This window comes from Diceros bicornis, chromosome 22 (genome assembly GCF_020826845.1).
Source record: "Diceros bicornis minor isolate mBicDic1 chromosome 22, mDicBic1.mat.cur, whole genome shotgun sequence".
NCBI classification, from domain to species: domain Eukaryota; kingdom Metazoa; phylum Chordata; class Mammalia; order Perissodactyla; family Rhinocerotidae; genus Diceros; species Diceros bicornis.
In genome coordinates this window covers 58898350-58924941 of record NC_080761.1, presented here as the reverse complement: position 1 = coordinate 58924941, position 26592 = coordinate 58898350, and the positions used below count along the sequence as shown (strand labels likewise).

General features: G+C 55.5%; 1 protein-coding gene across 4 annotated transcripts in view; it reads left to right on the top strand.

Moving 5' to 3' along the window:
• The first annotated feature begins 325 nt into the window (after window positions 1-325).
• FGD3 (FYVE, RhoGEF and PH domain containing 3) overlaps window positions 326-26592 on the top strand; it is a 44318-nt gene continuing 18051 nt past the window's right edge. For 2 of the 4 annotated variants that reach the window (XM_058566093.1, XM_058566090.1), the window contains exons 1-8: window positions 326-432; window positions 11892-12056; window positions 12783-13309; window positions 18883-18972; window positions 19654-19790; window positions 21278-21434; window positions 24093-24231; window positions 24874-24932. In XM_058566093.1, coding sequence (XP_058422076.1) covers window positions 12827-13309; window positions 18883-18972; window positions 19654-19790; window positions 21278-21434; window positions 24093-24231; window positions 24874-24932 — 1065 coding nt within the window. In that variant the 5' untranslated portion in view covers window positions 326-432; window positions 11892-12056; window positions 12783-12826. Of the gene's footprint in view, window positions 433-1761; window positions 2102-11891; window positions 12057-12782; window positions 13310-18882; window positions 18973-19653; window positions 19791-21277; window positions 21435-24092; window positions 24232-24873; window positions 24933-26592 lie in introns of those variants that run through there. The other 2 variants (XM_058566091.1, XM_058566092.1) reach the window with 2 other exon arrangements.

Genomic DNA, 26592 nt, shown 5'->3' with positions numbered 1-26592 from the left:
GGGAGGCACCTTGTGTCATGGAGCTGGGCCTGGGTCCAGGCCGCCACCTGCGTGGTCTGGGGCCAGGCCCACCACTCAGGCCTGCTGAACCCCGCTGGACACCCCTCTCCGAGGGTCTGTGCGCCCACACTTCTGCTCAGAAGAGCCCACCGAGGTGGAGGCAGGATGGCTGCGGCCTCCGCGCCCAGAACCCTCAAGGGCTGGAGCGGCCTGGTAAACTTGAAACCAGCGCCGGCCCCAGGGCCTGGGCCTTGGACAGCATCCAGCCAGTTTGGGCTGCATTTTTGCAGGCGGCAGCTGGAGAACCAGAGAGCTGGGCGGGCGGCAGTGCGGAAACGCACCTCCATTCGGGACCCATATTGCGAAAACAGCAGAAGGAAGTTGTGTCTGCTGCTGCCGGAGTCAGCGGGAGGGAGGCGCCACGGAGGGCAGGTGAGTGGTGCTGGCCCTGGGGTCTTCACGAGCCTGCGCGGGTCCTGCAGGGGCACTCTCGGGTGGGGACGTTGGGTCGGGTGTCTTCAAGGCAGGAACTGCCGTGGGGGGCCCGCGGTGTCTCGTTTGTGCCTTCACCTTCCGGTGCTGCCTCTGGCGTTGTTTGTGAAAAGTCAGGGCACCTGGGTGGGGAGGGCAGCTCCTTTGTCAACACCCAGGGCTGGGTATCGTCTGGGGCGGCTCAGACCCTAGCCAAGACCACCCGGAGCCTGGGAGGGGTGGGGATCCACGGCTGGCCAGTTCAGGGTGATCTCCGCAAAGGCCCGGCCGGTGCACCTGCCCACTGCCCGGCCGCTCCTGTCACTGAGGCCGTGGGGCAACAGGGGCTTCCTTTGCCTGGGCCTGGAGGGTGGGTGGTCCAAGACGCAGTCCCTAGGGGGCTAGGCCTTCCCACATGGTGGGGCTCGGAAGGCTCCTCTGCAATCTGCAGTTTAGATACTGACAGGCAGGCCTGTCTGTGGTGGCACTTCTAGGAAGGAGGCCCAAGCCCACCAGGGCCTCCTTGGTCCCCACACTCGCCGGGCAGCGGCCAGGCCACCTGGGAGGGGCTCGTGGGCCGGGGAAGGGTCACAGGCAGTGGTGGGTACAACCAGGTGCCGCCGTGTTTCTGCATGTTGTGCAGATGGCGTGATGAGCCCTACGGTGGGGGCGGTTTGAGGGCAGCCGGCTCCCGGGACCCTGCTGGGTTTGCAGCGCGGGGTCCTGGTGGCTGTGGACAATCAGCCTGTCTACAGCTTCCTGGGGCTGGGGAGGTGCTGCGGGGTCCCCCTGGGGGATGGAAAGACGGGCTTTCTGAGACCCGGATGAGAGGGGAGACTGGGCATGGGGCCGCGGGCGCTGGTGCCTGGTGCACTGGTGGTGCCCGAGGCCCGCGGGGCCCTGGGCGTGGGCCCTGCCCCACCTCCGTGACTTTGGGCGGCTGCCCCAACTGCCTCGCTTTCCTGTCCTTGTGGAGCTGAGTGGTGGTGGCCCCCTCGGGGAGCACAGACCCCGTGAGGCTGGGCGTGCTCAGGGCAGCTCTGCTGTTGTTCAGGTCCACCCTCGGACAACGCCCAGGGCTGACTGGCTCAGCCATTCTCGCAGGAGAAGAGACTGAGGTGCACGGAGCCCCACCACTTGCCCGGGCCGCATCCTGCAAGCTGCCCAGCTGGGTCCAAACCCAAACCTTAGAGCCTGACAGCTTGCTCAGGAGCTGCCCCTGTGGGGCGGGGCCAGGCGCTGGGGGAGGAAGTGGTTTGTCCCCAGCTGGGCGGTTGCAGGAGGCCCGAGGCCCCGCTTCCGCTCCTCGGGGCTGTCGTCTGTCCTGCACAGAGACCAGCATCTCCACGGTGCAGGGCCCAGAGCTGGACAGCACTGCGGCTCTGCACATGCACAGGCCTGGACCGCGGCTGGCTGTCGAGGGCAGAGGGGAGAGGAGGTGCTGAGCGAGGGCCCAGGGGATGGCGGGGCTTTGCTGCCGGGAGCCCGCCAGAGTCCTGTCTCTCCTCTCAGAACAGTGACCGCGGAGAAGTCGCTGGTCCCAGTGCTGGGAGCACCCGCCTCGCCCACCCTGGGTGGGCTCTAACGACCCCCAATGACAGATGAGGAAACAAGCTCTGCGGTTAAGAGGGTGAGCATGGATGTCAAAACATAGTCTTGGGCATGACCCACTGTAGGACAGATGTGAAACCCGGACCTGAATGGGATGTCACTCACCTGCACAGCCCCCTGGCTGCCCACGGCTGTGAAATCCATCCTGGCTCCAACCCCGAGGTCCCACCTCTTCCCTCTCTGGACTCGCCCACCTGGGCACCCTGCCAGCTCTTCAGATGGCCTGGCTCACTCTGGTTTGCCTTCGTGCCCTTCTCTCTGCCTAGGATGCTGTTCCCTCTGTCCAGGATGCTGTTCCCTTTTTCTGGGATGCTGTTCCCTCCTCCTGAGATGCTGTTCCCTCTGTCTGGGATGCTGTTCCCTCCTCCTGAGACACTGTTCCCTCTGTCCAGGATGGTGTTCCCTTTTTCTGGGCTACTGTTCCCTCCTCCTGAGGCACTGTTCCCTCTGTCTGGGATGCTGTTCCCTCTATCTGGGATGCTGTTCCCTTTGTCTGGGATGCTGTTTCCTCCTCCTGAGACACTGTTCCCTCTGTCTGCGATGCTGTTCCCTCTGAGATGCTGTTCCCTCTGTCTAAGTTCCCGTGTGTGGTGGTGATGACTGGTCACTTAGGTGCCCAGTGAGGTGGACGGTGATTGACCTCACAAGTCAGCTCTGGGGGCTTTGGTGGGGCCACTCGGAGCCCGTTGGTGCCCAGGACATGGAGCCGTTGCTGGTGCAGGCGCGTGGCTCTGGGAGGGCGCATCGCGGCCTGGGCCTCCCCTTCCCTGTAACGACCTGGCAGGGTCACTGTGCAGTTGACATGGGACGTGGGAGCCGAGCCTGGTGACAGGCAGGAGGAGGTGGGGCTTGACCTTCCGTAAACTCAATTCAGATTTTATAGTTTCAGAATTTGGACTCAGTGGAAGCACGTGTTTGTGTGCTTCTGCAAGAGTGCGCGTTAGACGGAGGAGGAGACGCTGATCCATCCTTCTACCCTCCATTCACCAGATGCGCTCACGGGGTCCTGCTGTTTGCGGGCGGGCAACTGTGGAAAGGAGGCCTGGTCCTGGTGGGGAGAGAGCAGGAAGGTGCGGGTGCACCCAGCAGGGAAGGCCTGTCACAGAGTGGGCGCTGAGCATGCAGGTAGCTAGGACAGCCTGTTCCCGTGGAGGGAGTGGCCGTGCAAAGGCCCTGTGGTGGCTCCTGGAGCAGGCAGGAGCCAGCAGGGTGTCGGGGGAGAGGCAGAGCTGCATGGGTGCGGGATTTCAGTGTTGATCAAAACACTTGGAAGGTTGGAAGGTTCTTCTTTGTTTCGTTTCATTACTTTTTTAAATGAAAAATTCCCAACATTATCAAAAGTAGAGAGAATTCTGTAGTGGACCCAGGGTACCCAATGGAGGGGGTCAGAATGGGCCGAGGAGCCCCGCCCCAATGTGGGTCTGGGGGTCTTGGGTGCTGCGGGGAGAAACTGTTTTCCCCTAAAACTTGATTAGGAACAATTCAAACATATGGCAAAGCTCCATGGGGTCTGCAGCGACCGCCTCTGGGATTCTACCCGTGTCACCCACACCCCGTCCCTGGGACAGGAAGGACTCGTATTTTATTTTAAAGGTTGTGAGTTCATTTTATTTTTTTTCCTTTTTCTTTTTTTTTTATTGTGAAATTTTTGTTGTACATTATTGTTTATCAGTCACCATATAAGTGCATCCCTCCACCCCTTGTGCCCACCCCCCACCCCCCAGCCCCTGGTAACCACCAAACAGTTCTATCTGTCTGTGTGTTGGTTTATCTTCCACATGTGAGTGAAATCATGCCCTGTTTGTCTTTCTCTTTCTGGCTTATTTCACTTAACATAATACCCTCCAGGTCCATCCATGTTGTTGCAAATGGGACGATTTTGTCTTTTTTATGGCTGAGTAGTATTCCGTTGTATATATATACCACATCTTCTTTATGCAATCATCAGTCGAGGACACTTGAGTTGCTTCCATGTCTTGGCTATAGTGAATAATGCTGTGACGAGCGTAGGGGTGCATAAGCCTCTTTGCATTGTTGATTTCAGGTTCGTTGGGTAGATACCCAGTAGTGGGCTAGCTGGATCATAAGGTATTTCTATTTTTAATTTTTTGAGGAATGTCCATACTGTTTTCCATAGAGGCTGCACCAGTTCACATTCCCACCAGCAGTGAATTAGGGTTTCCGTTTCTCCACAGCCTTTCCAGCATTTGTTGCTTTTTGTCTTGGTGATTATAGCCATGCTAACGGGTGTAAGGGGATATTTTAGTGTGGTTTTGATTTGCATTTCCCTGATGATTAGTGATGTTGAGCATCTTTTCATGTGCCTACTGGCCATCTGTATATCTTCCCTGGAAAAATGTCTGTTCGTATCCTCTGCCCATTTTTTGATTGGGTTGTTTGTTTTTTTGTTATTCAGTTGTGTGAGTTCTTTATATATTACGGAGATTAATCCCTCGTCAGATATACGGTTTGCAAATACTTTTTTCCCAGCTGGTGGGTTCCCTATTCATTTTGATCCTGGTTTCATTTGCCTTGTAGAAGCTCTTTAATCTAATGAAGTCCCACTTGTTTATTTTTTCTTTTGTTTCCCTTGTCTGAGTAGACATGGAATTTAAGAAGATCCCTTTATGGCTGATGATGAATAGTGTACTATCTATATTTTCCTCCAGGAGTTTTATAGCTTCAGGTCTCACCTTCAGGTCTTTGATACATTTTGAGTTAATTTTTGTGTATGGCGAAAGAGGGTGGTCTACTTTCATTCTTTTGCAAGTGGCTGTCCAGTTTTCCCAGCACCATTTATTGAAGAGACTTTCCTTTCTCTGTTGTATGTTCTTGGCTCCTTTCTCGAAGATTAGCTGTCCATAGATATGAGGTTTCATTTCTGGACTCTCCATTCTGTTCCATTGATCTGTGTGTCTGTTTTTGTACCAGTACCATGCTGTTTTAATACTATTGCTTTGTAGTATGTTTTGAAGTCAGGGATTGTGATGCCTCCAGCCTTGTTCTTCTTTGTGTGAGTTCACTTTTACAGTAGCTTTTATGTGTGTGGTAAGGGATGGTGACGGCAATGTTTATATTCCTTCTAGATGACAGTAGAATGAAAGCAGAGACAAAATAGGAAATAGAAATAAAATAAGTTTACTTAACTTAAAGATAGCAAAGAGAAGTAGGAAGTGGAAGGAAAATGTGAAGCGGACGTATAAGCACAGCAGTTAAGCAGAAGGGCTGTGGTGCCCCCGGCACCGGCCTGCGGGTGCCGTGGCCCCGCGGCAGCTGGGCCACACCTCCCAGTCACGGCCTCTGCACTGACGGTGCGGCCCCGGGCTGCTTTCCGAGTCTGTCCACTGGTTTTGGGCGCGAATCGTCGTGACCGAGCTCGCTGCGTGATTGCACCGAGTCCTGCTGGGCCGAGCAGCCTTGCAACCTCTGCTCGTGAGGGACCCTGGGAGCTTCCAGCTGCGCTCATGGCCGAAGCCTGTCGGCCTGCTCGGTGTCCCAGCCATTTGTCTGTCAGGGCCGTGAGAACGGGCGACACGGCCCTCGGGGACGGTGCTGTGTGCTGCCTCAGGCCTCAGGAAGCTTTGCAGGACTGTGGTCGTGTCCGTTTCACAGACAAGGAAATGGAGGCTGGGGGATGTTGCTCTTGTCCCACTGCCCGGCCAGTGGTTGAAACTGACCACGCTGGACCGAAGCCTCAGGCCACTGCGCTGCCGCCTCCCAGATGCAGACAGGAGGGCCCGAGCGCGTCCTTCAGTCCCTGGGGGCTGTCACGCTGCGAGACACCCGAGGGGACGGCCTGGGGCCAGAGCAGGGAGGGCCTCCACGTGGCCAGAGCTGGCTGACCTCCGGGGCGAGGGCTCCATCCCTCTCCTCTCCCTCCCCAGGTGCCACCTGGTGAGGCATCCGTGGTCTCAGGAACGCAGTCCACGAGGGACTCATCCTGCATGTTCCGCACGATCGCGTGTTGGCCGAGAGCTATCCCTGAGCCTCACCCCGCCAAGCGGGACCCGACAGACACTGGGTGGGGCTGGAGGCCGGGCCAGGGCCAGATGCGTCACGGGCCTCGGTCCACCCACCCCGGGTCTGTGCAGCCTCCCCCTGGGGTCTGTGCCCGGCCCCCTGCTCTGTGTGAGGCCCAGCCCGGGCCGGGTCCTGAGGGGCAGGGTGAGCAGGGCAGGGCGCCAGCAGCCGCGGTGGAGAGGTTTACAGCAGCGCTGGCTCTGGGCCAGGCCTCACCACAACCTCCGGTCTCTGTGGGCCGTCGGGCTTCCTGGGGTGTGGGTGGAGCAAAGGCCAGGGGTCGAGGCCCAGGGCCGGGATGCAGGGCAGGGACTAAGTTTTAGTTGCCTTTGCATTGCTGTCCCCTTGGCGCTAATTCACAGAACTTCTCATGAGAACCTTTCTGTAATGTGTTCTTTTTTTTTAAGCTTTTTTATTGTGATAAAATACACATAACATAAAATTTACCATTGAAACCACTTTTAAGTGTACAGCTTTGTGGCATTAGGTTCATTCACACGGTGGTACAACCATCCCCACCATCATCTCCGGAACTTTCTCATTCTCCCAAACTGAAACTCTGTCCCCGTTAAACACTCACTTCCTGTCCCCCTCCCCCAGGCCCTGGCACCCACCATCCTGCTTTCTGTGTCTACGGACATGGCTCCTCTAGGTCCTCATATGAGCGGGATCACACAGCATTTGCCCTCTTGTGCCTGGCTTATCTCACCGAGGATAATGTCCCCAGGGTTTGTCCGTGTTGTAGCAGGTGTCAGAATGTCCTTTTCAGGGCTGAATCATATTCCCCTGTGCGGATAGACCACCTTTTGTTTATGCGTCCATCTGTCTGTGGACACTTGGGCTGTCCACCTCCAGGCTGTTGTGAGTAATGAGGGGCAGACGTCTGTTCAAGTCTCTGCTTTAGGTTCTTCTGGGAGAAACATGTTCTTGAGGATGAGGCAGATTCCTGCTGGAGTTTGGTGTTGACACAAATGCAGCTAGGAGCACCCTGAGGAGCATTGGGACCCCCACCTGGTGTCCAGCCTGCAAACACTGCCCACTCACCTGCCTCCCAGCACTGGAGTGACAGGTTACTTTTACTTCCTTTTCGTTTTTCCGTATTTTCTATGTTTTCCGAGAAGCACCCATCATTCATATGGTTCTAAAAAGTCACAGTAACTTTTGAAAGCGATGGTGTGAGCTGTCGGGGAGCATCTGGTCGGCGTCCTAGCAAGCAGGGCAGTGCATGTTGATCGCCTCCTTCCTTTCCTGCTCAGCTTGCCCTCCCGCCCCCATCCTGCCCCCGTCACCCTGACCCCGCCGCATCCCGGAGCTCGGGGCGCCCCACGGTGTCTACGTCCATCTCCGTGCTCTCAGCTCACAGGATGGAGACCCCGGGCAAGCTGACCCCAGGTGAGCCAGCTGCAGCCAGAGCAAGGATTGTGCTTCCAGAGCCTGACCCTGGAGCGGGCAGCTTCGCTGACCGGCCATCAGTCCTTCGTCTGGGCCGGCCGGCGCACCCGGGCCTTTGTCACTGCAGATATGGCCTTGCAGACTCTGCAGCCCCCTCTCCCAGCCTGCGACCTGCATGCAGGTGTGCACGGCCCAGCGGTTTCTGGTGTTGCCTCGTGGGGCTTTCAGCATTGTTTGTAAAGAGCACCCCCACCAAGCACTGTCGTGTCTCAGGATTCCAGGATTCCGGGCTTCCGGGCCGGCGGGGCGCAGCGGGTGGGTGTCACTCAGGGTTTCTGTCGCCAGATGGTGCTGGAGCTGTTTCAAGGGCTCTTCTCTCAGGCTCACACATCTGGTGGCTGCTGCCGGCCGTCAGCTGGGGCTCCATGAGCCAGGGCGGCTGGGCCATGTCAGTGACCAGACAGCGGAGCCCCTGCCTGCTCAGGGCCTCCAGGGTGCCAGGCGACAGCAAGGGAGAGGGACATGGTGGCGGTTTTACTGGGGGCTCCCTCACTGCTCCCAAAGAGGGGATGTCTGGTGGCCCGTCTGTGGGACTGTCCCTGCCCGTGTGGGGCAGCCACTGAGCAGTGTGGGGGCTCCAGGGCAGGGACCACAGCGTTCATGCTGCCCGGTCCACTGGCTGCATCGGACGGAGCCACTGAAACAGTCCACGACGCCCTGGGTAGTGGGGCGCATTTAATTTCTCTGTACTTCTGCAGCCCCCACACCTCTCCCAGTCCCAGTGTTGGGGCCTTTGATGCTGTGTGGTGGCAGCCTCAGTGTCGGGGGCCCCTGGGCCCTAGCTCGCCTGGGGTCAGCTCACCTGGGGTCGGCTCACCTGGGGTCAGCTAACCGGGGGTCGGCTCACCTGAGGTCGGCTTGCCTGGACGCGGCTCGCCTGGGGTCAGCTCACCTGGTGTCATCCCACCGGGGGTCGGCTCACCTGGGGTCAGTTCGCCTGGACATGGCTCACCTGGGATCAGCTTGCCTGGGGTTGGCAGGAGGCAGCCTCACTCAGCTTGGGCAGCTCAGGGCTTCTACAGGGAAAGCTGAGTGGCTGGGTAGAGAGAACCAACAATGGCTCCTGGGCTCCCTCCTGGTGACATGTCCCCAGCCCTGGGAGTCAGACTGAGCCCAGAGCCCAGTCCAGAGGACTCAGTCTGGTGGGCCCAGCTCCTGGGTCTTGGGCCCACTCAGTCTGGTGGGCCCAGCTCCTGGGTGCTGGTTCCCTCCAGGACAGCATGGCCAGGGTCAGCCTCGGCATCCTCGTCTGAAACACAGAACATCACCCGCCTCGGTGACTGTGACTGAGTGAGTGCACAAAAGTGGTCAGCCCAGCTCCCGGCACAAAGAATGTGTGTGTTTATATGTGTGTGTGTGTGCGTGTGGGTACGTGTGCACACGTGTGTGTTGTGGAGGCATGTATGCATATTTACATGTGTGTATGAGTGGGCATGTGTGTACATGTGTGTCCCCCCCCAAGACCCCCTGCTCCCCGGAGCTGTGTGGAGGGGGGACTGGAACTGGACCGGGAGACAGTCCTGAGGTGAGCGAGGCCGTAGGCTGCATCTCGCGGCTTACTGATCTGGATCAGGAGGTGTACTCGGCTGCTGGCACCCAGGACTTCCCTCTGCCCCATGCCTGCCCCCTGGAGGAGGTGTTCTTGCTGAGCCCTGGGCTTTCCTGTCGGCTGAGCCTCGGCCTGCTGCCCTTGCACAAGAGCCCTTGGAAGTGCGATGGTCGTGGCTCAGGGCCTCCAGGGGAAGGATGCGCCCCTCTCTTCCGGATGGGAATGGCCCAGCGGGCACCCTCGCTACTGCAGCCTCCTCAGGCTGCGGGCCTGCCACACGCCTCATCACCATCCCTTCGGTGACAAGAAAATGACAACGGGGAGTGTCAGCAACGCGCCAAGTTCACACGGCTCAGAGGTGCTGCCTTCTAAGAGGTGTAATTGACACAATTCACCACATGTGTTCAAGGTATAAAGTGATGTTTTGACACATGTATGGTACAAACCCCTGACGCTATCCCACGGTCAAGATGACAAGCAGGTCCTCACCCCTGGAAAGCTTCCGCATGCCGCCGTAACCCCATCCCACACCCACCCCTCCTTCCAGGCTTCCCGTCTGCCCTCTGGCACCGCAGGTTGGTGAGCATTTCCTAGAATTGTGTGTAAATGGGAAAAGAGGCAGGTTCCTTCTCTTTGTCGCCTTTCACTCAGCGTAATTATTTCTAGATTCATCACGTTGGGAAGCAGTCCCTTTCTCCCCTTGATGTTCTGGAAAGGTTTGTGTAGAACTGTTGTCATTTCTTCCTTAAATGTTTGACAGAATTCACAACGAAGCCATCTCAGCCTGAGTTTTCTATGTGGAAAGATGTTTAAACACCAACGTTTCTCAAGGCGGGTGTCCATTGAGCTTCTTACATCTGTGGATTTACAGTTTTCCTCAAGTCTGGGAAGATTTTGGTCATTTCCTCAGATGTTTTTCCCGCCCCCGGTCTTCGGGACTCCAATTATACACGTGGGGACTCTGATTACCATGGATGAAGTTTTCCATCTCACTAAGGTTCTCTCTCATTCTGGATCGCTCCTATGGTCTCTCCAAATTCGCTCCCCTTCCTCCTACGATCAGGCCCTTCCAGCGGGTCTTGATCTCATACTTGGTGATTTTCTCCTCCAGACGCTGGATGGGCGTCTTTTTGTACCTTCCGCGTCTCTGTTCCCTCTTGAACAAGATGGACCGCAGGCTGTGTGGACCCCAACCCCTCCCCTATGCCAGCCTCGGGTCAGTTTCCACTCTGACTTCTCTTCCTCCCTGGGTTGTGTTCCTGCCTCTGTGCCCCTGTGACCTTCGGCTGGGTGCCCCGCCTCGTGGGGTGCTGTGCGCGCTCCCTCCTGTGACTGTTCTTGCGCGTTGTTCAGGGAGGCGGTTAGGCGGCCTGTAAACAGACTGCTTCCTGCTAAGATCCGGGGCTATTTGTCAGGCGGAGCCAGGCGGAGCCCACCGTGGGGCTGATCCCCCACACCGAGGCAGCATCCCGGACTCCCGGGGACCTTGGGTTTGCAGTCTGGCTCGTGGGAATGGGCGTGTGCCCACCCCGTGTGAGCCACAGGTGATGTTCCCTCCGACGTCTCAGGCCGCAGGGCTTCCCCACAGTGTGCTGAGCCATCCTGTCTGGGGGCCTCCTCAGCTCCCCGCTCTCTCTGTGCAGCCCTCTCCTCTGCCGGGCTTTGTCCCAGGGCTTCCAGCATCTGCTCCTCCTGAACCTTCACTTGGGGGTCCACCCGCCTCCGCTGGGGTACCCTTCTCCCGGCAGGAAGCCGGGGTGACAGAGGGCTTCCCTCTCCTCTCAGGAGCTCGGTGCCTTGCCGCCTGGTGTGGGCATCTCTCCAGCTATTGTTTCGTGTGTCGTGTCCACATGTTGGTTGTTTCAGGCAGGAGCGTCACGCGGTTTCCGTTCCTCCGTCTTGACCAGAAGCAGGAGCCTCTTGGTGTGGGCTGCAGAGCCTCCACCTGGCACCAGACGCTGCATCGGGACACGCATCCCATCCAGCATATTTTGACTGCGGTGTCATGTCTGATTTCTGGAAACTCGAGTTTATCTCCTGTGCTATGAGAGGAATGCAGCAAAGCACGTATTTTCTGTTTAGAAATCTTAATGTTTCTCCCCATTAAGCTCGTTAGGAATGTGGCAGTGGCCAGTGATCAGCCTGCACCCTGCACGGGTGTTGGTGTCACTTAAGACAAAGGTCCACTCAGAGGTGGTTTGGCCGCTTGGGAAAGTGAGACCGATGGTCTCAGGGCTGGAGTTGTGTGGGTGTTGGCCTCCGGCCTCGCCAGCCCTGCCGCCGCGAGGGGCAGGCTCTGGACACCCCTCTGGTTGTGTGTCTGACCTGCACCTCCTGATGCTTTTTTGTTCTGTCAGTGAGTGAGCGGCAAGTGTGTGAGGAAGCTGCCGGCAGCTGGGCTGAGTGTGAGCGCAGGGGTTGCGCGTGTCCGGGCGGTGCTGGGGTGTGGGCTGGGAGACGCGTGGTGGAGCCCGAGGCCCTCCTCACACTGGGCGGGCTCCGCACCCTCGAGAGGACCCTGCCTCCCTGGCGTGGGCGCCGTGTGGCCGGGGACGAGCTCAATCTGGCTGAGTTTTAAGCCGGCCCCGGGGCTGCCCCAGGCCTTGAGCACTGCGCCAGGGTGGGAAGTAGCCTCTGGCCACCCCGCAGGCCTGTGACCATCCTCGGCCCCCTCGCTGGGCGGAGGCACAGAGCTGCCCGTCCACCCTCTCCCTTTAGACCCCACCGTCGCCCCGGCCGCTCCAAGCCCCAGAGAAGGAGGTTTCATTCTCCTCTCCTGTTGTTTTAGAGCCTCCTGAACTGCTCCACGTCAAAGCTGCAGGGCCAGAAAGAGGTTCTCAAGGAAGCCCCAGCCCCACGGCCTGAGCTGGCCAGCCCAGACCCCAGGACACGGCCAGCAGGGAGCCTGGCCCACCTGCCTCAGCGCCCTCACTGGAGAGTCCACTGGCCCCAGGTAAGTGGCCTGTCCCTCAGAGTGAGGGACCGTGGCTCCTGGTCCCCGTTCACCTCCGAAGCTCCACTGTGGGTTCAGGAGGAAGATTTCAAGGAACGTCAGTCTCCCTCTGGTCCATCCCACCCTCGAGCCCCCTGAGCTGACATCCACGAGGTTCTCTGTGCACCTCCACCCCCGGTGGACTTGCCCCTCCTCCTCGAGGCTTCCAGGAGAGCAGGTGTGGGAGCAGAAGCAGCTCCATCACATGGGGGGCCGAGACCCAGCCTTCCCTGCCCTGGGGTCTCTGGAAGGTGCCTGGTCACCCGCAGACAGAGTAGGGCATTGATGGCGAGGCGGGGTCCTGCCTCACCCGGGAGCCACGACACAGGATAAAGTGTTCAGTGTAGACCCCACCCTCTGGGCTCCCGGTGATTGCTGGGCCTTTGAGCTGCGTTTTAACTCATTGGGCAGCAGGTGCCTTCACACTGCAGGACTCTTTCTTTCTTTTCTCTCTCTCTCTCCCCCCTTCCTTCTTTTTTTTGTGTGTAGAATACATTTATTTTTAAAATAAAATGCTTTCCATTTGCCATTCCCCAAAAGCCTGTCTAGACAAGACCCAGCTGAACCTGACAGGGGCTCACTTCCACCTCCCCATGTTGACTTTATCGGGGGGAACATGCCTGGGGGCTGCCCACCAGGGCTGGTCCAGCCCAGCTGGCATTGACTGTGCTCATTTCTCCCTGACAGGAAGCCCCCAGCCAGCCCCCAAGAGACCTCGAGGAGCTTTGAGGATGGAGTCAGATGCGGAGTCCTCCACTCCCTTGGGCCCTGTTGCTGCCCCAGGGGAGCTGGACGCCAGGCCTGGCTGCTCCTCCCTGGGGCTGCCCAGCGGAGACCCGGGGAAGCTCCGAGTGCTGCCTGTCGGGCCCGGAGCCCACTGCGGGGACCCTGCCCCCGGGGGCGCCGGCAGCCAAACCGCTGCGGGGGACGGCCCCCTGGACACGGGCCTCACGCGGGAGCCGAGCGGCGGCACTAAGATCCCTAACCGGGACAGTGGGATCGACAGCCCGTCCTGCAGCGTGGCCGGCGAGAACTTCCCCTGCGAGGAGGGCGGCGAGGCGGGCCCCCGCCCCACAGTCCCGGGGCTGCACCCCGAGATGGCCCCAGATGGCACGGCCCTGCGGGAGGAGGCCGAGAGCGATGTGGGTGAGGGCAGCGGCGAGGAGCCCGACCCCGAGAACAGCCCCCCGAGGGCCGACACGGACCCAGCCAAGGTAGGCCGCTCTCCTGCCCCGGGTGGCGGGGGCTCCTCCAAGGGAGTTTGAGGCTTTCAGAGGCGTCACCCACATCGGGTGCCAGTAGTGGGGTTCACGCTGTGATATCACTCTCGGAGAGGCCCCTGTGACGGGTCGGCAGGCAGGCCCTGGGGAAGGACCACCGGCTGGGGCCCCCGACACCTCGGGCAACAACCTCACTCCTGAGCCTCAGTTTCCCCGGCCACACACTGGAGCCCCCCAGGGTGCCCTTGGTGGTTGGTCTTAGTGGTGACGGTGCTGCCAACACCCTCCGCTGGTGCTTGCTGTCCGCCTTGCGGATCCCCTGTGAGGAAGGCAGCGTGGGCATCACCCGTTTATGACCGGGGAAGCCCCAGGGTCGCCCATGGGTGTGGCAGGGCGGGAAGGGAGCCTGAGCAGACGGCCCAGGAAGCAGGTGTGCCCATGCGGTGGGTCCGCCCTGAGAGAAAGCTCGTCTGCATCTGTCCCTTTAGCTTCTCGGGCTCCAGGCCCTGTGCTGGGACTCGTGGGGACACGGATGTAAGGCAGACAGCTCCCAGCTTAGAGAGACTGCCTGTGTGCCAGGAGAACGGTGTGGATAAGCTGCAAGGGGCTGGGTCCCGGGAGAAGCACAGGTGGCATCTGGCCAGGGTGTCTGACATGGCCGGCCCCAGGAGACAGGCCTGGCAGGCAAAGGGCAGCCGCGTGCCTGCACCGTTGTGAGCCAACTTCTCGGGGGGCAGAGGGGGCCGTGTTTTCATCTAGGTATTATCATTATTAAGATGTGAAAAGGCCAAGAGATCAGGAGACGACTGCCACTGAGAGATAGCTTATTGCTCAGACACCAAGAGGAGGGGCCCCGCCATGCCACGTGGGCCACACGGGGAAGCATGGGGCAGGTCAGGGGGCAGAGGAGCGGAAATTGTGAGCTAGGGCCTTTCCTGTGGTTTCTGAGGGAAGGAACGGGTGAGGCAGGGTGAGCAGGCTCAGGATGGGCCGGTTTGAAGGACTTCAGCGGGCTCTGGGCATGGGGGCTGTCCCTGGACGTCTGGTACCCTGCCTGTGGGATTAGGGGCTAGTGGAATAGCAAATACAAAGGAGCTGGTTGGAGTGTGGGCTCTGGAGGGTTGCTCTGCATTGGGAAGACATTCTTGCAGGCAAGTCTTTATGTCTCTAGGAATCAACCAACTCCGGGAAGGACAGTCCCTCCAGGGCCAGCAAGAACCCAATGTCAAAACATCATAAAATAGGGAAAATAAATGGCATGGTTACTGCAGGCTCCACCTGTGGCTCTCGAGGTGTGCTCCAGGGAGAGCTCTGAGGGCTTCTCAGTCTCCCAGGTGCTGGGGGAGCGCAGACCTGGGCCTGGCCCTGTCCTGCCCGCACAGGCTCGGGAGCGCCCAGGGCCAGAGGCTTGCTGGGGAGTGCCCCAGCCTTCATGTCTGTATGTGAAGACGCCGACGCCTCTGTCGCTGGTGGGAACGGCTTTGTCTTCTCCACATGGGGTGTCTGGTTAGAACACCGTTCATCCACACGCTGGCCCATCCTCAGATGGAGCCCTGGGACCCTGTGCCTCAGGCCCCCCGCCCTGGGTAGAATGAGGGGGTGCTGACATGGGGAGGTGATGCAGGGGTACACACATGTCAAGTCGGCTTTTACTGTGTGGAGGAAGTTCCCATCTGTCCGTAGTTTGTTGACTGTTTTTATCATGAAACAGTGTTGAATCTTGTCAAATGCTTTTTCTGCATCAATTAAGATGATCATGTGGTGTATTGCATTGGTTATTTTTCATATATTGATCCATTCTTGCATTCCGGGAATAAATCTCATGTAGTCATGGTGTATAATCCTTTTAATGTACTGTTGAATTCAAGTTGCTAGTATTTTGTTGAGGATTTTTGTATCAATATTCATCAGGAATAATGGTCTAGAGTTTTCTTTTCTTGTAGTGTCTTTGCTGGCTTTGGATCAGGGTAATGCTGACCTCACAGAATGAGCCTGGTGGTGTTCTCTCCTCTTCAATTTTTTGGAAGCATTTAAGAAAGATTGGTGTTAATTTTGCAGTGAAGCCATCTAGTCCTGGGCTTTTCTTTGTTGGAAAGTTTTTTTACTGCTTATTCAGTTGCCTTACTCGTTATTGATCTGTTTGGATTTCCTGTTTCTTCATGATTCGGTCTTGGTAGATTGTGTGTTTCTGGGAATTTATCTATTTCATCTAGGTTGTCCAATTTGTTGGTATGCAGTTGTTCATAGTAGCCTCTTATGATTCTTTGTATTCTGTGGTATCTGCTGTGATATCTCCTCTTTCATAAGTCATTTTATTTATTTGAGTCCTCTCTCATTTTTCTTTGTAAGTGTAGCTAAAGATTTGTCAATTTTGTTTATCTTTTCAAAAAACAACTCTTAGTTCCGTTGATTTTTTTTCCATTGTTTTTCTATTCTCTGTTTCACTTATCTCTGCTCTAATCTCTAGTATTTCCTTCCTTATGACTGCTTTGGGTTTAGTGTGTTCTTTTTCTCGTTTCTTGAGGTGTAAAGGTAGGATGTTGATTTGAGATCTTTCTTCCTTTCCCATGTTTGTGTTTACAGCTATAAACGTCCCTCTCAGCACTGCTTGTGCTGCGTTCCATAAGTTTTGGTGTGCTGTGTTTTCATTTTCATTGCTCTCATGCTGTTTTCTGATTTCCTTTGTGACTCCTTTGACTCTTGTTTGGGAGTGCATTGTTTAATTTCCACCTATCTCTGGATTTTCCAGTTTTCCTTGTGCTGTTGATTTCTAGCTTCATTCTATTGTGATGGGGAAAGATATTTTATATGATTTCAGTCTTCTTGAATTTGTTAATGCTTGTTTTGTGGCCTAACCTGTGGTCTGTCCTGGAGACTGCTGCCTGGGCCCTTGAGAGGAGGGTCTGTCTGCTGTGGTTGGGTGGCACGTCTGTGCGTGCGTCAGGGCCGTGTGCTCTGCAAGGTTGTTCACCTCCTGTTTCCTTATTGACATTCTGTCTGCTGTCCCGTCCAGTGTGGGGAGTGGAGCACTGAAGTCTCCTACTGTTACTGCTGCACTGTCTGTTTCTCTCTTCAATTCTGTCAAGGTTTGCCTCATATGTTTAAGAGCTCTGAGGTTTGGTGCATAAATATTTGTAATTGTTATATCTTCTTGGTGAAATGGTCCTTTTATGATTATATAATATCCTTCTTTGTGTCTTGTAGCAGTTTTCTATGTAAAGTCCATTTTGTCTAATATAAGTGTGGCCACCCCTCCTCTCTTTAGGTTTCCATTTGCATGAAATATCTTTTTCCATCCTTTCACTTTCAGCCTATGTCTGTCCTTAAATCTAAAGTGAGTTTCTTGTGGACAGCATATGGTTGGATGCCGGTTTTTTATCCATTCAGCCAATCCATGTCTCTTGATTGGGGAGTGTAATCCATTTACATTTAAAGTAATTAGTGATGGGGAAGGACTTACTCTTGCCATTTTGTTAGTTGTTTTCTATATGTCTTATAGCTTTTGTCCCTCTCTTACTGCCTTCCTTTGGTTTCGTAGATTTTGTAATGATATGCTTTGATTCCCTTCTCATTTTATTTTGTGTATATTCTATAGATATTTTCTTTGTGGTTACCATTGCATTCTATTCTAAACTTATAACAACTGAACTTCAATCACATATAAAAACTCTACTCCTTTACAGCTCCCCACACATTGTTATTACATATTTATATATTATATACCCATTGACAAAGATTTATCATTTTTAAATGTTTTTATGATTTAAATTCTATGTGCCAAAATTACAATAGTACAGATTACTATGTTTGTCCATGCATTTACCTTTATTGGAAAACCTCATATTTTTGCACAGCTTCATGTTGCTATCTACCATCTTTTCACATCTTGAAGGACTCCCTTTAGCATTTCTTGTAGAGCAGATGTAGTGGTAATGAACTCCCTCAGCTTTAGTTTATTTGGGAAAGTCTTAATTTCTTCTTCATTTTTGAAGGACGGCTTTCCTGGATACAGTATCCTTGATTGACAGTTTTTTTTCCTCTCAGCATTTTAAATATATCATCTCACTCCTTTTTTGATCATAATGGGTCTCAGTGTGATTCTTTTTGGATTTATTCTAGTTGGAGTTCTTTGAGCTTCTTGGACTTGTATGTCCATTTCTTTCCTCAGACTTGAGAAGTTTTTGGTCCTTATTTCCTCAGATGAGCTCTCTGCCCTTTTCTCTCTTCTCCGTCTAGGATTCCCATGATGCGTATGCTGGTCTACTTGTTAGTGTCCCATACATACGTCCCTGAGGCCCTCTTTGTTTTTTCATTCTTTTTCTTTTTGCTCCTCTGACTCAGTGATTTCAAGTGACCCATCTTCAGGTTTGATTACTCTTTTTTCTGCCTGATCAAGTCTGATCTTGAACTCCTCTAGTGAGGTTTTTAGTTCATTTATTGTATTTTTCAGCTCCAGAATTTTTGTTTGGTCTTTCTTATAGTTTCTATCTCTGTGTTGATCTTCTCATTTTGGTCCTGCATCATTTTCCTGATTTTGTGTAGTTGTCCACCTGTGTTCTTTTTTAGCTCACTGAGCCTCTACATGACAGCTGTTTTAAATTCTCTGTCAGGTAACTCATAGATCCGTGTTTTCTTAGGGTTGGTTTCTGTCCTTTGATTGAACCACGTTTCCCTGTTTCTTTGTAATTTTTTGCTGGGATTTGGGCATTTGAAAAACAACCACCTCACCAGCTTGCCTGCTGGCTCTGTGTGGGGAGACCTTCACCAGTCAGCCTGGCTGGAGGTTCTGGGGCCTCCTAAACCTCCTCTCACCTCCCACTGCCCTGGCTTCTGCCTGCACAGCATCAGCTCTGACATATTGCTTACCTGTCTTCAGTGGCTCTCAAACTCCAGTGCTGGTCATGGCAGCCCTCCAAGTCAGGCAAGACAGCACCCAGTCCCTCAGCAGCCCCCAGGCAAGCCAGAACACTGGATGCGCAGCTCACTCTTTGGTTTCCATCCTGAGGGAGGAGCCCCCATGCAGCGGGTGTCTTACTGCTTTTGCTATGCATACTGCACAGGGAGGGGCACGGAAGGGAAACTGCCAATTTCCCTAGCCCATTTGCTGGACTCTCTTCTTGGTTTTACAGTGACTTGGGGGCTATAGCTTCTCAGCTGGTCTCTAGAGTTCTCACAGACATATTCTGGTCCATATATTGTTAACTCCGTGTCCCTGTGGGGGAGGAGGGCCTGCAGCTGTCCAGTCTGCCATCTTGCTGGCACCACTCCACCACACATTTTGATGTGGCTGCTGTAGCTGCTCTGTAGTCAAAGCCCCAGGAGGATCACTGTAGAGTCGTCTCTGGGCTGCAGGAGGTTTTGGGGATTTGCAGAAACTGTTGTGTCTTTCCCAGAAACCTCCTTGAAAATTCCATCTGTGAGAATGGAGCCCCATATCACAGCCCCAGTGGCCTCCTCGGGCCCTCCAGGGCCCCTGGTCATCCCTGGCATGCAGTGGGTGGCCCTTGGCAGACCCTGCTTCCCGAGGCTCATCTTCCCCAGGTGAGCTGTGGCTCTTCTCTCTGCAGTGCTCGGAGCCCCAGAAGCTGCTTCACATTGCTCAGGAGCTCCTGCACACCGAGGAGACCTACGTGAGGCGGCTGCACCTGCTGGACCAGGTACCCCCCATGGCTGGGGTCCCACCTTTGTCCACTTCCAGAGTTTCAGTGGTGAACTCCCGTCGCAGCATTGGCGAGCCCTTGCAGTTGGAGTACGAATGACCTGAATAGTAAAGCTTAGACAAATTTAAGTCTCCTCCAGAAACTCTTACCTTTTGCTCTCAGAGCCCGGGGCAAAGGTCTTGTCTAGTCACCTTGGGGCCTTTCTTCCTGGCAGTCACATTATCTGAGCATGTGAATGGCCTCTGGACATCTTTCTGCATAAATATTTGGGACAGTGGGTGGCACCCTCCTACTGTCCACAAGGCAACGTGGGGTTTGTGAGCACAGAGTAAAGCTCCAATGGAAACCCAGGGTTCTGACACGTGTCGCTTCTGTTTGTAGCTCACAAAACAGAGAGGAAATCGGGACCTTCCATTTCCCATGAGGCATAGATTGAGGAAAGATGGCCTGTCCCCATCCAGAGGGGACTGTCCCTGCCTCACCCCCAATCTTTAGCCATAAATAAACCTGCTTTAAGACCACAAGGTTGTTTGAGCCAGTCTGATGAGTGGGAGGTTTACTGAGGAAACAGGAGGTGTGGCGGCCTCTCCTGCGCTCCCACCCTGCAGCAGAAGCACCATCATAACTGTCCCCGGTGACTCACACTTGGTGACCATGGGGGTGCTTCTCTGTGCCCAGGTTTTCTGCACCCGGCTGACGGCAGCGGGGATCCCTCCAGAAGTCACCACGGGCATCTTCTCCAACATCTCCTCCATCTATCGCTTCCATGGGCAGTTCCTCCTGCCCGAGCTGCAGAAGCGGATCACGGAGGAGTGGTGAGTGCAGCTCCCGGATCCCGGGAAGTGGGCGGCTGGTGTCTCCCGAGGAGTTTGGTTCCAACCCCCATGGCAGTTGAGGGTCCCAGTGATTCTGTCATGGCGGTTTTGTTGAATTTTTATTGCCGAGTGGCCTCTAAGTCTGGAGTTCACATGCCTGAGAGCCAGGCAGGCACTGGGAGGCTGTTTCAGGGGCCCGGGTTCCTTCCCCCACGGTCCTGGGCCAACCCCGACCCCAGGCTTCTCAGTGTCTCCAAGCCTTGGCTGCTGCTTCTGCACCAAAGGGACTTCAACACCCGCTCAGAAGCTCAGGGTTTGTAGGGTTTCAAATGAGGTTTGACAATTTGCAAACGCTAACCAGAGAATAAACCGTGCTGGTTGATTTATTTTCCTCCTAGTGTATACTCCACCTATGCTTTAAAAAGTGAGATTTCCCCCTCAACAGCGCACCTCAGACCCTCCTGCTGCCCCCGGGGGCTGCCGTGTTCCTCTGCTGCTTCTGTTCATTCTTAGCAGAGGGACAGCTTGGCGGCAAGTCACGATAATAAAACATCACAGGTGGGGCCCAGACTCCCATCCTGCACATCCCTGCTCCCTCCCCCATCCTGGGTGCTACTGCAGCTTTGCTTTGGGGGCCCTGCTGTCTCCCCACTTCACTGGCCTGGCTTGAGCCAGCGTGCAGTTCTTCTGCAACACCAGAAGCCCGGCCCCTTGGGGTCCCCAGGAGCCTGTTTCCCCAGCTGCAGCTGGGCCAGGCACAGCACAGGGGCCGGGGCTTGACTGGGGGTGTTGCTCCACCCGTGAGGCTCAGCCAGGGTCCCGGTCAATTTGTAAATCTTCAGGACACGCCCACCTGCAGGACAGGCTGTCCTGTGGGTTAAGGCTCAGGGCTGGACTGGCCTGGCCAACAGTCCACACCTGCTAGAAGTGGGCTTTCTCCTCCGGGCCCTGGAAAGAGACACCAGCACACAGACACTTGTGTGGCTCCTTGTATAACAATGTGGTGATTCCTTGGCACAAATCCCACACGGTTCTGAGCTCACAGACTGTTAACGTGTTTATGCTTCTTGAATCTTATTTCCAAATCCCCGTCCAAACCATGTCAGCACACAGTGCTGCTTTCCCATGGCGTGCCAGCGTCGGACAGCTCTTTGTTCCTGATCTTGGCTCACTGAGAAGGAGTAAAAGGGGGTTTCGTTGATTCTCTTTGACAACTGTGCCCTTGTTAGCATGGTTCCATTACTTCTAGCCCCCCTGGTCTCGAGCAATGCTTTACACGATCCTCTCGTTACCTCCAGGTAACACAACATTTTCCACCCCACGTGATACAGGGGAGGTCACTAAGGCTCAGAGAGGGTGACCAGCTTGCCCACCATCACACAGAGCTGGGAGTCAGGCTGTTGCCCCGTGGCCCCCTGGTGAAGTCCCCGTCCCATCCTGGCCCCTCGCCTGAGCTGTTTCTCTGATGATCTCACTCTCCTACAAAGGGACTCGAACCCCCGGCTCGGGGACATCCTGCAGAAGCTGGCCCCGTTCCTCAAGATGTACGGCGAGTACGTCAAGAACTTTGACCGGGCCATGGAGTTGGTGAGCACCTGGACCCAGCGCTCGCTGCTATTCAAAGACATCGTCCAGGGCATCCAGGTAGGGCGGCCCCACCACGGCCTCAGGGGCGCAGCGCTGGGTTCATGTTTAACACAGAGAAAATCAGTGATGTTGTGGGATGTGTCCAGATGCTCTATTGATGCTTTGATCCTTAAAACAACTCCCAGAGACAAATCATTCTATTTCACGGGGGTAGGAATCATGGCTCAAAGAGGTTGTGCCATCTGTGCTGTCACAAACCATAATTTGATAAAACCTGGATACAGAGGCCGGCCTCTCCCTCCATGATGTCCTCAGTGGCCAGTGTGGGCACTCAGGACAATGTCGCATTCATCTTTTCTTTCTCTTTTTCTGCAAACAGCCTGCGGTTGTCTCCTGCCGTGCTGGTCTCTTTCTTATTGATTCACCAGGTTTTTATATGTTAAGAATGTCAGCTGTTATCTGTCATGTGTCTTACAAATTATTTTTCCCCATTGATCTTTTTTTTTTTTAAAGATTTTATTTATTTATTTATTTTCCCCCCAAAGCCCCAGTAGATAGTTGTATGTCATAGCTGCACATCCTTCTAGTTGCTGTATGTGGGACGCGGCCTCAGCATGGCCGGAGAAGCAGTGCGTCGGTGCGCGCCCGGGATCTGAACCCGGGCTGCCAGCAGCGGAGTGCACGCGCTTAACCGCTAAGCCACGGGGCCGGCCCCAACCCCATTGATCTTTAATTTTTAACTTTATGATGTTGTTTGCCATATGAAATTTTTAGTTTTTAAGCAGGAACATTCACAATTTTTAAATAAAGCAATGCTTTAAAAAAACTTCAAAGTAATGCTTATAAATGCATTTCTTACCCCATGATCATGTAAATTATGTTTTCTTCTAATGTGGTGACTTCATTTTAAAAATTAAAAATGCTATCCCAGAATAGTTTCCAGATGGATTGTGGTATGAGGTAAAACCCAGTTTATTTTTGTGAATAGTTAGCCACTTGTCCCAACATCCTTTTGACCCAAGTGCCATGCACACACATACACGTGTGCACACTCACATGCTTGCACACGTGTGCACGTGCACATACATACACATGCTTGCACACGTGCACGTGCACATACGTGCACTCAGTTGGCCCTCCGTGTCTGCAGCTTCAACATTCGTGGATTCACCCAACCGTGGACTGAAAGGCCTATGCTGGCTGCGTCTGTACTGAACATGTACCTAATATTTTTCTTGTCCCTCTTCCCTAAACCATACAGTAAAACAACTATTTACATTGTATTCCTTATAATAATAAGTAATCTAGAGATGATTTAAAGTAGACGGGAGGATGTACGTAGGTAATATGCAAATACTGCACCATTCTTGAGCGTCTGGGGATTTTGGTGTCCGTGGGGGGTCCTGGGATCAATCCCCCGTGGACACCGCCGTCCGTTCCCACGTGCAGCACAGTCACACGTGCACAGGGGTGTGCACATGTGTGCATACATGCACACACATTCCTCACTGTACTCTGGAGGGTTAATGGGCACTGAGCCCGCTGTGCTAGGTTTGGAGGCCAGGCCAGGATTTGGGGTGGCCCCTTGACAACTTTCTGCGGTTTCCCCAGACTGTCGTCAGGTCACCCATGATTTCCTAGTGTGGGGTCCCAGATCCCACTGCGTCCCTCGGCTTCCCATCCCTCCCCAGTGGGGACAGTCCTGGCGCTGAGTCCTTCTTCTTCTCCCACCCCCCACCCCTCACTCATGTCTGGGTCCCCAGCAAACACTGTCCTCCTGCCTCCCAGCTGCGCCTCAGCTGACCCACAGCCCTGAGTGCCAGCGGGACCAGGGATCTCGAGCGCTTCTCCCGAGATGGCAGACTGAGCACAAAGCCTGGTTTCCAGGACACAAGTTACCGCGGGGTTTCCTCTCCCAGGAAGCATGTGCCCCGTACGGTATTAACAAGGTTCTTGGGGGGGGGGTACTTCAACTTACGCAAATACCCTGTCCCTCGTGGTCCCCAGATAACACCCGCCTGAAACGCTTGTTTTCATGGCGTCTCTTCCAGCCTGTTGTGTCCAAGGCTCGTCTGAACAGGAGGCCCTTCTGTTCCGGGCCCTGAGCCGGGCGAGGGTGGCAGATGGGTGGGGAAGCAGGTGGCCAGTGGGACAACCTGGACGACGCAGTGACTCCCCAGGCTGGCGCAGGGGGTGAGGTCCGGGGTCTGGAAGAGGAGTCTGTGCTTCAGGAAGAGGGCAGGAGCCTGAGGGCCGTGCTGGGCAGGGGCGGGGCCCCTGCAGCACCCCCACCGAACACTCCCTGTTGCATTCATAAACGGGAGGAATCGACACCCTCAGAGTGGCCTCCAGGCCCGTCCCCTAGATCTCCGCTGTCGGGAGAGCTGGGGAGGCAGCCCCAGGCCCCGAGGGTGAACGTGAGTGGGGCGGTCACCTTGAGGGAGGGCACACTCTTCTCCAAGCCCTTGTCTTCTCCAGCAAGCCTGGGTGGGAAGGAGGCAGCACTGGGTCTGGAGCAGGCTCACCTGGGATCCAGGTCCTGCTCCGTTGTTCAGCCTCTCTGAGCCTCAGTTTCCCCTGCGTAAATGTGTCTGCAGTCAGTGGCGTGCAAGTGCTCCGGGCAGCTGCCTGGGGGCCATGGTTGCCGCAGGCTGGGGCGGGGCCCGGTGTCCACGCATGTGTCCGTGGGTGCCCACGCCCTCTGTCTCCCCACAGAAGCAGGGCGTGTGCGGGAACCTGACGCTGCAGCACCACATGCTAGAACCCGTGCAGAGGATCCCCCGCTACGAGCTGCTGCTCAAGGACTATCTGAGGAGGCTCCCAGGGGACGCCCCGGACCGGAAGGACGCAGAGAGTGAGCCAGCCCCAGCCACCAGGCCCAGGGGCTCCTGGGGAGTGGGAGCTGGGATCCCAGCCGAAAACCCACATCAAGAGACAGACAGAGAGACGGAGAGAGAGACAGAGACAGAGACAGACAGAGACAGAGAGACGGAGAGAGAGAGAGAGACAGAGAGACAGACGTAGATGGAGATAGAGAGACAGAGACAGAGAGACAGAGACGGAGGGCAGGGAGAGAGCTCCAAGCACCCCGTAAACACGTCTTGGGAAGTGACTGAGAGCTCTGAGGGCAGAGGAAAGCTGCCCCGGCCCTTGCCGCAGTGGGAGGGGTGGACGCTGGTTCCGGGAGGGGTCTGCTGGGTGCGAGCGGAGCTTAGGAGGGGCTGCGTGGGAGGTGGCGGGGACTGCTCTTGGTCCTTGGGCAGCAGCCAGCAGCCAGCACAGGGCAGGGGTCTGTGCAAAGGATTGGGGTGCAAGCTCAGCAGGCCCCCACAAACGGGGTGTCGACAGGGTCGCACCCGGCAAGCCTGGCGAACAGCCCTGGGTGCCAAGAGAAAGGGCGGAGCAGGGTAGAACCTGACATCCGGCCTCAAGGGGCCAGGACCTGTGCGGAGCCACCAGGAGCCCTGCAGCCTGACTGTGCAGCCTCCTCCTGCAGGGTCCTTGGAGCTCATCTCCACAGCCGCCAACCACTCCAACGCTGCCATTCGGAAAATGGTGAGTGTGGGGCTCCCGGACGACGCCCGCGGGGCCCGCAGTGTGGTGCAGGGGGAGCAAGGGGCGGGACCGGTGCCAACGGCATGCACACTCACCCACCTGTCCTCAGGGTGGATGGGGCTGGACAAGCCTGCCCCTTACTAGCTCAGTGATTGTGGGTAAGTTATTTAGGATCCATGCCTCAGTTTCCCCATCAGTAAAATGAAGTCACCAACAGCGCCTGTCTCGTCAGGCTGTTGTGGGGATTAAGTCACTTTGAAGGAAGCTCAGGACAGGGCCCAGCACAGTAGGGTTAGCTCTCAGTGTTCCCATCCTTCCTTCACTCATTTGTTCAAGCTGTGTCAGCTGGGGCTGCCGTAACAAAATACCACAGACGGGCGGCTTAAACAACAGAGATTATTTCTCACAGTTCTGGAGGCTGGAAGTCTGAGATCAAGGTGCCGGCTGATTCAGTTCCTGGCTTGCAGGGGCCACCTTCTGGCTGTGTCCTCATATGGCAGAGGCAGGCGAGCTCCCTGGTGTCTCTCTCATCAGGCTCTAATCCCATCCTGGGGACCCTGCCCTCATGACCATGACCTCCTCTAAACTTCCTCACCTTCCAAAGGCCCCACCTCCAAGTACAGCCCGAAGGTGGAGGAGACAGTGTCCCCTTGTTGATCTGAATGCCTCTGTGTAACAGGGTCTGCGGATTGGGAAGGTGCCCTTGAGCCCACGCTGACGCCCTGTGACCCAGGTGGCCCTGTGCTCACAGGCCGTTGTTTGGCCCAACACTGCCCGGGCAGGCTGTAAGAATTTCTAAGTCCTTGCCCAGCATTACAGATCAGGGCATTTCACAGGAGAACCCAAATTCCTTGCTTTACTGGAAACCTCCAGAAGCCCCGGACCCACATTGCAACCTACAGCTTCAGTTGGGGTGACGCAGCGTCCCCTCAATGGGCTCACTCTCCAAGCCACCACAGTCCCCACCTGGCCCTGGTGTCGCCCAATCCTGAGACCTGTTTACCTTCACACGAGCACTGTTGTTTTTTGAGAGGAAAAAGAAAGTGAAATATTTCTTTGATCCCACGTCTCTTAAAAGCGAGAAATGAGGGGCCGGCCCGGTGGCGCAAGCAGTTAAGTGCGCGCGCTCCGCTGCGGCGGCCCGGGGTTCGCTGGTTCGGATCCCGGGCGTGCACCGACGCACTGCTTGGTAAGCCATGCTGTGGCGGCGTCCCATATAAAGTGGAGGAAGATGGGCCCAGATGTTAGCCCAGGGCTGTCTTCCTCAGCAAAAAAGGAGGAGGATTGGCGGATGTTAGCTCAGGGCTGATCTCCTCACAAAAAAAAAAAAAAAAAAAAGCGAGAAATGAGAGGCAGGACGCACATCCTGTGTCCTCGTTACCAGCTTGTCCCCGAGTTTGGGTCTGGAGCCCCTGCAACAGGTGGGCCTGAGGTTGGGCCCACTGTGGGGCATCCACATTTCACTCTGGGTCCTTTTTTTTTGAAGAAGAAGATCAGCCCTGAGCTAACATCCATGCCAACCCTCCTCTTTTTGCTGAGGAAGACTGGCCCTGAGCTAACATTCATGCCCATCTTCCTCCACTTTATATGGGACGCAGCCACAGCAGGGCTTGACAAGTGGTGTGTCGGTGCGCAACCGGGATCTGGACCCTGGCCGCCA